The sequence below is a fragment of the Vulpes lagopus genome, chromosome 10 (genome assembly GCF_018345385.1).
Source record: "Vulpes lagopus strain Blue_001 chromosome 10, ASM1834538v1, whole genome shotgun sequence".
Lineage (NCBI taxonomy): Eukaryota > Metazoa > Chordata > Mammalia > Carnivora > Canidae > Vulpes > Vulpes lagopus.
In genome coordinates, this window is record NC_054833.1 from 62,302,195 (window position 1) to 62,314,591 (window position 12,397).

At 41.8% G+C, this 12,397-nt stretch overlaps 1 protein-coding gene across 1 annotated transcript in view; it reads left to right on the forward strand.

The window, feature by feature from the left end:
• The window catches only part of DNAH9 (dynein axonemal heavy chain 9), a 335,073-nt gene that overhangs the window by 161,857 nt on the left and 160,819 nt on the right, over positions 1-12,397 (forward strand). The window contains exon 39 of the mRNA XM_041771484.1: positions 12,063-12,228. Coding sequence (XP_041627418.1) covers positions 12,063-12,228 — 166 coding nt within the window. The remainder of the gene's footprint in view (positions 1-12,062; positions 12,229-12,397) is intronic.

The window sequence follows — 12,397 nt, forward strand, 5'->3', positions numbered from 1 at the left end:
CATATCAACAACTGGCATTTATCAAACATTCACCAAGTATATGTCAGGCACCAACCTGAGACTGGAATTTTACACATATTTAAATTATTTAATCCTTTATAGCCCCATGAAATAAGGCCTTGCATTATCGTTCTGTTATTGATAAGAAAATCAAGGAAGAGAGAAGTTAAATAAGCTACCATAGGCCACACAGTAAGTGTTGGAGTTTGGCCCCAGACAGTCCGACTTCAGAGCCTGTGCTCTTAATTGTGAGGTTATACTGCCACCCTGGCCAGAAAATATTTTGAAAACTGAAATAAATGTTTGCTATTAGTACTGTTATCATTAGTGGTGCCATTCGAGTATTCTGGAGGAGTTGTTTTCTAGGATCCTATTATAAGGATTCTTAGTTTAAAAAAAGTACCTTGGGCAGCTCGGGTGGCTCAGCGGTTTAGCGCCACTGCCTTTAGCCCAGGGCATGATCTTGGAGACCTGGGATCGAGTCCCATGTCAGGCTCCCTGCATGGAGCCTGCTTCTCCCTCTGCCTGTGTCTCTGCCTCTCTCCCTCTCTCTCTCTCTCTCTGTGTCTCTCATGAATGAATAAATAATCTTTAATAAATAAATAAATAAATAAATAAATAAATAAATAATTTAAAAATTTTTTAAAGTACCTTAAATAATGAATCAAAACATAATCGAGGAAAAGGAGATGAGCTGTTTGCATTGCCTGGACCTCTCTCTCTTATTCTGGGCCCCTAAGCCAGAGGATTTTCCCCTTCTCTCTTGTTGAAGCACAGAGAATTATTTAAGAGTCAGACTGCCATCAGATGGAACCAGAATGATACTGGCCCCTCACTGCAGCTAGACACAATGCTTCTGCATCTTGTGAATTTCCCAGTGGCCTCTTGGTCCCATCCATCCTCCACACTAGGGATGGATGAAGCAGTGATCTCTAACCTAACCTATCTAGAAGGAACAAGAAACCAGGGAGTCACCCAGAGCCCCAGGGTAACAGGATAAATGCCCCAAGAGTCCTCACTGCAGAGCTCATACCCTTGACTTTGAAAAAAATGCTGAATTCCCTTTCTGGGAACCTCCTGCCTCTTGATTTGGTCACAGTCCAAACAACTTTATTGGGCTTCTTAGCCTAAAACATTTTATTTTTCTAAAGATTTTTATTTATTTGAGACACAGAGGAGAGAGCATAAGCAGGGAGGAAGGTCAGAGGGAGATGGAGAAACAGACTCTCCACTGAGCAGGGAGCCCGACTCGGGCGGGGCTTGATCCCCATACCCTGGGATCATGACCTGAGCCGAATGCAGACGTTTAACCAACTGAGCCACTCAGGTGCCCCTAAAACATTTTAGAAACAACAAAATGGCAGGAAAAAAGATGCCAATGACACTTAGAAAAGTGGTAGCAAGGAACCTGATATCCAAAAGGACACGGAGAATTTCAAAAAGGAGATACAAGAACTCCTAGGGTAACTACTCTGGCCTTGAACAAGAGGCAGATGCCCCCACCCACATCCTGATCCCAACCCTCTTTCTCAGCCAAGTGTCTTCATTGCTGGTCATGCTCAAGACCCTGCATAATTACGAAAATATTGAATGTATTGTGAAGCAGTCTGCATCAAAGGGCAGGTAGTACACCCAGATAGGTGTGCAAAATGTGCAATTATAACGTGTCTGTAGTGGCACATGGTAGGAATAGCCTAATTATCTATATGATGAAATGTGAAGCATTATTACAAAGAATGAGGACATTCTCTGTGAATGGATTTGGAACTCTGTTCAAAGTTTTGTTGCACAAAAAAAGCGAGATACAGAACAGTATATTGTGTGCTCCCAAAAATGTCATATTTAAAAGATATAAAGACAGAACAAGAGGCACCTGGATGGCTTAGTTGGTTGAGTGTCCGACTCTTGATCTTGGCTCAGGTCTTGATCTCATGGTCATGAGTTCAAGCCCCACCTTGGGCTCTGCACTGGGCCTGGGGCCTACTTAAAAGAAAAAAAAAAAAAAAGAGGGTCGCCTGGGTGGCTCAGGGGTTGAGTGTCTGCCTTAGGGTCAGGTTGTGATCCTGGGACTACATTGGGCTCCCTGCATGGAACCTGCTTCTTCCTCTGCCTGTGTCTCTGCCTCTCTCTCCCTGTATCTCTCATGAATAAATAAATAAATAAATAAATAAATAAATAAATAAATAAATAAATTTTTAAAAGAAAAGAACAAGCTGAAGGTTGATGGAGGAGGGTGGAGGATGGACTAGATAAGTGGTGGGCATTAAGGAGGGCATTTGTGATGAGCGCTGGAGATGCTATGTAACTGATGAGTCAGTGAATTCTACTCCTGAAACCAATATTGCACTATGTTGACTAATTAGAACTTAAATACAAATTTGAAGGAAAAACAAAAAAGAGATACATAAAATGTGCATATATATATATACATATATATATATATATATCACTCACATATCTATGCTTATATATACTTAGAAGATCTCCAGAAGTACATACAATAAATTGATAACAGCAGGTGCCCCTGGCAGGGGGAACTAGATGGTAACAGAGAGCTGGAGAATTATTTAAACTTTTTAAAAATTATGGAATTTTCCCAGCATGCAAGAAAGTACAGAAAAATAATATAACAGATGCCCATGTACCCACCACCCAGGTTTCATAGATGTTAAAATTGTATCATTTTTGCAGTGAATCTTAGCATTGCAAGTACAGCCAGCACACCACCCCCATCCTCCTTCTTGCCCCTCTTTGAATACTAAAGTTGATGTGTGTCATTCCAAATTAATGCCTTTTCTTAAAAGTTTTTAAATTCCAGTTAACACACAGTGTAATATTAGTCTCAGGTGTACAGTTTAGTGATTAAGCATTTCCATACAGCCTTCCGGGTGTTCATCACAAGTGTGCTCCTTAATGCCCATCACTTCTTTCACCCATCCTCCCACCCACGTCCCCTCTGGTGACCATCTGTTTTCTATAGCTAAGAGCCTGTTTCTTGGTTTGCTTATCTCTTTTTTTCCCCCTTTGCTCCTTTGTTCTGTTTCTTAAATTCCACATATGAGTAAAATCATATGGTATTTGTCTTTCTCTGATTGGCTTATTTCAGTTAGCATTATACCCTCTAGCTCCACCCACATCATTGTAAAAGTCAAGATTTCACTCTTTTTATGGCTGAGTAATATTCTATTCTATACATATATAGAATATATATATATAATCTGCTTTATCCATTCATCAGTTGGTGGCCAAACTGTTTCCATAGTTTGGCTATTGTAGATAAAGCCGCTATAAACATCAAGATGCACGTATCCCTTTGAATCATTATTTTTGTATCCTTTGGGTAAATTCCTAGTAATGCAATTACTGAATCTTGGGTAGTTCTATTTTTGAGGATGTTCCATACTGTTTTTCACAGTGGCTGCACCAGTTTGCATTCCCACCAACAGTGCAGGGAGGTTTCTTTTTCTTCACATCCTCGCCAACACAAGAATGTTGTTGTTTCTTGTGTTGTTGATTTTTGTCATTTTGATAGGTGTGAGGTGATATCTCATTATGGTTTTGATTTATATTTCTCTGATGATCAGTGATGTTGAGCAAAATGGATGAAAGACCTAAATGTGAGACCTGAAACCATAAAAACCCTAGAGGAGAGCACAGACAGTGACCTCTTTGACATTAGCCAAAGCAACTTCGTTCTAGATATGTCTCCTGTGGCAAGGGAAACAAAAGCAAAAATAAACTCTTGGGACTTCATCAAAATAAAAAGCTTCTGCACAGAGAAGGAAACAACAAAACTAAAAGGCAACATATGGAATGAGAGAAAGTATTTGCAAATGATGTATCTGATAAAGGGTTAGTATCCAAAATATATAAAGAACTTATATAATTCAACACCCCAAAAAACAAATAATCCAATTTTAAAAATGGGCAGAAGACATGAATAGACATTTTTCCAAAGAAGACATCCAGATGGCCAACAGACACATGCAAAGATGCAAATTTACTGTTAGTACATATATGTACTCATAAAAATATACAATGTTGTGTTGTAGTTATATTTTAAATATATATCATACTGTAACTTCCTTTAGCAACTTACTTTTTTAATCATTGTCTATTTTAGTACAAGTAGATCTATTTTTTTCAAAGATTTTATTTATTTATTCATGAGAGACAGAGACACAGGCAGAGGGAGAAGTAGGCTCCCTATGGGGAACTTGATGCAGGACTCGATCCCAGGATCCCAGGATCCCAGGATCACGACCTGAGCCGAAGGCAGACACTCAACCACTGAGCCACCCAGATGTCCCCTCATGTAAATCTATTTCATTGGTTTTCACTACTGCACAGATTTCCATTGTGTGAATAAATCACAGCCTATTTATCCATTTTCCCACTAAAGATAGCAGATTTTTTTGACACTTTACCTTTTTAGAAAGCACTATTGAGTTATAATTGACATACAACACATGGCACATATTAAAGTATACAATTTGATACGTTTTGAAATATTTACACACCCATGATGCCATCACTACAGTTGAAATAATGAGCATATCCATCACCTCTGAAAGTTCCTCCCCCCCCTTACCCTTCCACCCTGCCTGTGCCCAGACAACCACTGACCTGTTTCTGTCACAAAAGATTAATTTGCATTTTCTCGAATTGTCTATAATGGAATCACAATATGCACTCTTTTCTTTTTTTTTTTTTTTTGGTCTGGCTTTTTTCACTCAGCATGATTTTGAGATTTGCCCATGTTGTTGAGCATATCAACAGTTCATTCTTTTCTTTCTCGAATAGCAAGATAAAATATGTAAAATGCTCAGAATGAGTCCTAGCATACAATAAGGGCTTAGTAAACAGAAGCTATTATTATAATAATATCAAATCCCTCTTGAATTTAAGAATCTATAAATACCATGCAATAATTTCGAAGCCCCGACTGCCAAAACAAAGGAACACAAGCAAAACTCTTCTGCTTCGAAAGGGGGCTTTACTTCAACTATACTAAAACAAAAATGTTTTGGTGAGAAAGTCTCCAACTTTCAAATAGGCAGTGACCCAGCCCAGCAGGTCAATTCATGGGGCTTGTGGGGGATATTTTACAGTTCACTCATCTGGCGAGCCCATCAAATGCCTCATTTCTCAAAATGAGACTTTCTTTTATAGAAGGAGGCACCTGCTTGATACTCTCTGCACTGCTCCTGTCTTTCATTTTTTCCAGCTCTGGGGTCTCCACCAAGTACTTTTCTAAATGCAGATCCAATACTCTCTTAAGAACAAGTGGGGCTTTGGGCACCTGGGTGGCTCAGTGGTTGAGCATCTGCCTTTGGCTCAGGTCAGTGATCCTGGGGTCCTGGGATTGAGTCCCAAATCAGGCTCCCCACAGGGAGCCTGCTTCTCCCTCTGCCTGTGTCTCTGCCTCTCTCTCTCTCTCTCTCTCTCTCTCTCTCTCTCACACACACACACACACACACACACACACGAATAAGTAAATAAAATCTTTTTAAAAAAATGGGTTGTGTTCCAAAGCATTAATATGGCTCACCAGTGTAAATACCATGTGCTTTATGTAATGTTTATACTGTGCCAAAACTTGGGCTAAGGGTCTTACCCCTTTGGTTCATTTCACCCTCCCCATCCAATGAGACAGTGTCAGTAATGCCTTCATCTGCACTCAGCACAAAATCTGACAGCAATGACATGAACATTTTTTTCCATGCAACAAGAAGTCTTAAGGTAGGCAGTTGCTAATGCTAAATCAATGGCTCAATGGTATCAATGCTATAATATCTATTCTCTTAGCTGCTTCCTCACGGTGGCGGGATGACCACTGCTCTAGCCATCACATCTGCATTCCAAATGGAAAAAAAGAAAAAGATGAAGGGGAGAGGTAGCGCCCAGGTCAGGAAATGACAGCTCTCCAGGATCCCCCAATGGCTTGTGTGTGTGTGTTGCTATTTGAAACCTGGCCACCCCAATTGGAAAGTGACTAAAAAGAAAGAACTTGCAAATGGTGTCCAACACAGATCTGATAGTCTCCATTTTTGTGAGATGAGAAAAATGAGGCTTACCGATGTTCAGTGACTTCCCTGAAAGTCACACAATGAGTTAATAGCCAAGCTATCTTATTTCATCGAGCTACAGCCGCCTTCTGCTTTGATAAGAAGACTGTAAGTCCTGCTTCTGGTTTTCCATAATAGAATGCCAACTTTGCTTCCATTCATCTGATATCTAGAGCACATGGATATCTTTCCCTTTGATAGTAAATAAAATAGGCCCTTCAGGTATTCATCGAGATGTCAGATTTCTATTGACTTCTCTCCAAAAGCTGCCCAGAGCACAGATTTAGAACACCGACACCTCACATTGAGGAAGGCAGGGACCCACGCACATCCCATTCCCCAGCTCCTGAAACCCCCACAAACCCACTGCATTGCTTTCATTTCCTTTCCTGAACTTCAATTTAATGATCCACCTTCAGGCTTTGTTGAGGGTCAGGATGATAAGAAATCATTTTAAGTAACTTTTAGATCTCCTATGAAACCCATTTGAAGACCATGCCCATTCTGTACCCTGGTATTTCTTTTGTGAGTATCCATAATACATGCCCTTTAGAATTTCATGCCTGGAAAAATTTTTCATACCAAATGAGAGGTGGATTTATTCCAGTAATCCAGGATGACATGGTTGCTGTAATTAAACACAGATTTAGCTCTGAGATTTCAGATAGGGAATTCATAAAGAGCAGCATGCAATACATTTTTATTTGGTTACTGTAATGGTGTCATCCTAGATGATGAGTCCAAATATGTTTCTTTTCCTGTATTGTTTTGGAATCTGTGTTTAGTCTCTTAATTGGTCTGTTTCATGTCCCTCCAAATACTTGAAGCCTATTCTCATTCTTTTAGAAAATACAAGTAATTTTTAAAACTAAAGGAATTTTCAGGGACCTATAGACAGGATGGTCTAGAAAGGGAAAAAGAAGAAGCTAAGAAATGGACTGAGTCATCAATGGGCTCATATTTGCAGCATCAAAAGAGGAGGTTCAAGATGATGTGCCTCACAATTTGGAATTCTCTTACCATCCACCTGTGATTTAAATTATTAGTTTAACAAATATTTGAGTGCTTAATTACACTAATTAGATAGGAGCTCAGGCATCTGAATCTTTGTGTAATATAGATCTCCATAAACTATTCATTAAAAGTTTAAGGTTGGACAGGACCAGAATAGATCTGATTAGACTGTCAACCTCAGAGGAGCATCATCACACTTACATCATTACAGATAGGCAGCTCTTGTCCACCTGCCTCACTGTCTTTCAAAAAGGAGATGACACAAAATGAAATCATGAAAAATTTGTCACCTCATGGGCAGAGCACTCTGCTCAGGGTGAGTGAGAGTAGTTTCAGAGTATTAAAAAAAATGGAATACTGCATACATTTCAGACAATGGAGAAACCATCCCATAAATTTTGCTACCTCCAAATTATGGAACACAATGCAGCAATTAAAATCATATTTTAGGAGGATATGTTATTATATAATGATATTTACAAAACTTGGATTGAATCATTCTTCAACCTTTTGGTTAAGAGCAAGTATACAATACTTGGATTGAAAACATATATGTATATGAGCATAATATGCAATATAACTCTGATTTTGTAAAGGGAAAATTGAACAGAGTGAATAGACTAGGTTGAAATGCACCAAAATATTGAAACTAATAGCTCCTGTGAGGTGATTGAATCCCAGATAATTTTCATTTTCATCATTATGATTTTCTGTGTTTATTAATCTTTAGATAATGAATATGTGTTCTTTTTACAATCATACAGAGGACATTCTATTTGGAAAGAATAAATGCAAAGCCCTTCCAATATAATGGAAATGTCTTAACACATGAGAAACTAGATAATGTGGACGGGAAATATTTCCAAGAAAAGGAACATCACTACAAAGTCAGACATGATTAATTACTAATGATCTCTGTCAAAAGTGTGGTCAGGCAGTGAGTTCTCCAAACTGGGGATTTTTCAAGGGCAGAAGCCGTGTTGTGAAAATGTTCAAGTGGTTCGCAGTACCAGCTACCCCAGGTGGCCCAGGTTGGAGTCCTGGCTTGACCATTCAGTAGCTGTAAGACCCGGCATAGAGCCCTGGATTTTCTCGAAGCCTCAGTTTTCTCATTTGCTAAAAGATTTTTAATACATGGTAGGGCTGCTCAGTGATACATGCATATCACTGACTCTGTAGAGAACCAGGTCTTTAGTGATGCACCACAAGTGAATGGACACCCTGCTCTGAGTTCAAAGACCTGATGAATCTATAGGCTGGGAATGGCCAGGGTAGCCTTAGACAGGGACTGCAGTGTGAAGGCATCCAAAGGCTCTCTCCCTGAGTGATACAAAAGAAGCACTAGAATCAGGATCTACAGACCTGGATCCTAATTCCCACAAGGCTGGCAACCTACCTTAGTGTCAGTGTCTGTTTTCTTAGTTACAAAATCATGATAATATATCTCTCTTTGCCATTCATGGGTTTTGTTATAAAGTTCATTCATTTGTTCATAAGTATCTTTCAGACACCCTACTGTGTGCTAGGTAATGTTCTAGTACATTTCTCTGGGGTTCCAGAAGAAGATTCCTGTTCTCATGGAATTTATAGTGTGGAGGGGGTAACATAATACATAAGATGAATACATAGCATTTTAAGTGAAATTTTAAATATTTTTAATTTTTATTTATTTATGATAGTCACACAGAGAGAGAGAGAGAGAGGCAGAGACACAGGCAGAGGGAGAAGCAGGCTCCATGCACTGGGAGCCCGACGTGGGATTCAATCCCGGGTCTCCAGGATCGCGCCCTGGGCCAAAGGCAGGCGCCAAACCGCTGCGCCACCCAGGGATCCCCTAAGTGAAATTTTAAAATGAAGCAGGCACAGGGAGTGGAGGTTAATTTTAGCCCTTGTGTAGGGCAGGGCTCATTGAGAAATGGCATTTGAGCAAATAAATGCCTGATGGAAGTGAGAGAATAAGCTATGCTGGCCTTTGGGAGAAAGGATTGCAGGCAGAGGCGTCAGCCAGAGCGAAGGCCCCGTGGCAGCGAGTGTATGAGAGCAGGACTGCTCGAGCAGAGAATGGACAGGAGTGCATCGGAGAGAAAAACAGAGACGCAAGATTTGGAGACATGAGCAGACTGGCTCTTGCCCCTGGTGAGATAGAATTCCCCAGGTGAGTTTTAAGCAGGAGACTGAGGTATGAGCTGATTTACATCTTACTATTATACTCCTGTCTGCTGTTTTGAGAATATTATAGAGTAAATGGATCCAGGGCGAAAGCAAGGAGGTCATTTGGGAGGATGTTGTACCTAGCAGGTGGGAGCCAACGGGCAAAGTGGGGGTCACGGTGGGGACAGTGGTCACGGTGGGGACAGTGAAACAAGAACAGATGGGAACCGACTTTGAAACTGAAATTGCTCTTTGAGTGTATGATGGTGCTGAAATATTGCAGGAGGAGTGATATGAATAAAAGCAGAGGGCCACTAGTGCAGGACATGGCCACAGGCTGAGGGCCAGGCCAGTCCATACAGAGAAGTTCAGTAAGTTGGAGCCGATGGGGATGCCTGGGTGGCTCAGTCAGTTAAACGTCCAGCTCTTTTTTTTTTTAAAGGTTTTATTTATTTATTCGTGAGAGACAGAGAGAGGCGAGAGACATGCAGAGACACAGGCAGAGGGAGAAGCAGTCCCCATGCAGGGAGCCCAACGTGGGACTCGATCCCGGGTCTCCAGGATCAGGCCCTGGGCTGAAGGTGGCACTAAACTGCTGAGCCACCGAGGCTGCCCAGCGTCGAGCTCTTGATCTTGGCTCAGGTCATGATCTCAGAGTCCTGAGATCGAGTCCTACATCAGGCTCTACACTCACCAGGGAGTCTGCTTGAGATTCTCTTTCTCCCTCTCTTTCCACCTCTCCCCCAACTCGTGCTTGTGCTCACTCACTTCCTCTAAATAATAAATAACTAAACATGTTTTTTAAAAGATGGAGCGGGTGAACTCTGGGCCAGGAATGGGCTTGACTCTCGGGCCTTGTTTACAACAATGCAGGACCCAGAAGTGCAGGGGGAGAATCATGATCCTTTACACTTCTCATGTGTTGAGTGCCTTCACCAGCATGTTTGCTAAAACTGAAATCCACTTCTGTTTCTCCAGTTCTGTCTGCAATCACTGAACCCCCATTTCATCCAAGAATTTGGATGCCTTTCCTGAAAGGGTCTTCCCTCCCTAGAGGACTCCACATGATCCTTTTGGGATGATCCACCACATTCCAAGCCCACTTCTTGCTAACTGACATGCTTTTCTCCTCAGTAATCCTTTAGAAGCATAAAGAGCTTAATCAACCCAAATTATAGGGGTCTGCTTCATTCCAGGGGTTGATTTGAATATCACTGCTTTGGGGGAGGGGGAAAAGAAAACAAGTCTCCCTAAGAAGAGAATTTCCTCCTAGAAGGACTGTTCTCAAAAACATGTCCTTGGCAGCCCATTAATTATATTTCATCTTGACAGATCTCATATATAGTTGTTATATCTTTAGGGGGGAAAAGGTGTTGGGTGATTAATTGGTTGATAGTGTATGTTAATTGATGCTAATTAAATTTAAATCTAATTCATATTTGAAACACTTAATTTAACTCAGGACCAGAAAATTAGAATATTCAAGCTTCTTGAAGGAACTTGTCTTCCTATCTGTCACCTCCAAATGTCTATTGACACTTTCTCCTTGTTTACAAACTTGTTTTTCAAAAGAAGGAATCAGATGGTTCTTAGAGCTTCCAGCTGTAATAAGAAGTGTCGGTTCTTTTTTTTTTTTTTTAAAGATTTATTTATTTATTTATTTATTTATTTATTTATTTATTTATTCATGATAGACAGAGAGAGAGAGAGAGAGAGAGGCAGAGATACAAGAGGAGGGAGAAGCAGGCTCCATGCTGGGAGTCCGACGTGGGACTCGATCCCAGGACTCCAGGATCGCACCCTGGGCCAAAGGCAGGAGCTAAACCGCTGAGCCACCCAGGGGTCCCTGAAGTGTCGGTTCTTGCAAGCCATATTTAATTGCTTTATTGGGGGGGAAAAAAGTACATATATCTCCACTCCATTACTCAAGGTTGTCCTAAACAAGTCCTGTCAGGCTAGACAGCGGTGTTGTTTGAAGAAAAAATTCTAGAAGGCAGTCTGTAGCTAAGTCTCCAGAAAGGCACTGAGATGCTCTGCTAGGAGCCTGATAACCCAAAGGCAGTGGAGGAGCCCTTTGCAATGCTGGAAAGCTTCTGGTAAATTCTCTGGGGTGGCTATTCCCATTCCCCGTCAGGGAGGTGAATTCTCCGGGAACTCTGCTGACAAACTGTCCAGTAGCCCCTAGGTCTTATCCCCCAGGCATGGAAAGGGCCTCCACCCACCCTGCTATGGGAGCCACAGCTTCTGTGCCCCCATGTTGCCTTAGCTAGAGAAGCCGGCTCTAGCCAGGACACATGTGTGCGTAGGTTTCCCTGAGGGTAGAGTACCAGGTAGAGACTGTGAAGGTTTCCTCTGTTTCTACTCTATAAGCAAACCTGGGGACCACAGCAAGTAAGATAAGTGGAGTGTGGGCTCTGTAATATATATGCTCTGGACCTGTGTCCTGGCTTCACCTTAGAAAAGTACCTTGTACTTTTGGGCATCGAGTGTCCTCATCTGTAAAATGGGATGATACTACTAATCTTGTGCTGACATCGCAAGGATCAAATGAGATCATACGCATTTGTAAATGAGATCGTACCTGACACGGCACACAGCCAGGTGTTGAACACCTGGGTGATGCAGTCGCCCTTACTACCAGGTGATGCCAGGTGATTCCCAGCTTCACCTCTGGTCCCATAGAATGGTCTGGATCTGGTAGTGACTGCTGCTGTCTGCAGGCAAGTGCATGCTGTGTCATGGTCAGCCTGCCCTTGACACCTGTTATGTCTCAGTGGTGACATCTGAGGTTGGGACCTCCCTCCCTCACTAACTGACTCATCTCTTCAGCTGTCCTGGAAAAGCCTCTAGAGAAGAAGGCTGGAAGAAATTATGGCCCCCCAGGCAACAAGAAGCTTATCTATTTCATTGATGACATGAACATGCCCGAGGTGGATGCCTATGGGACCGTGCAGCCCCACACCATCATCAGGCAGCATTTGGACTATGGCCACTGGTAAGAACACCCATGTAAAAGGACTGGGGCCCATGGGGTGGTGGGGGGAGGCCTAAGGCAGTGCTGAAGGCTGTTTCCCTGGAGGCAAAGACCACAGCTGAGTGCTGGTACCAAATGAGAATCCCCATGGCAAACCTCGTTCCTCACGAAATTCTGTTTCTGGGGTGCT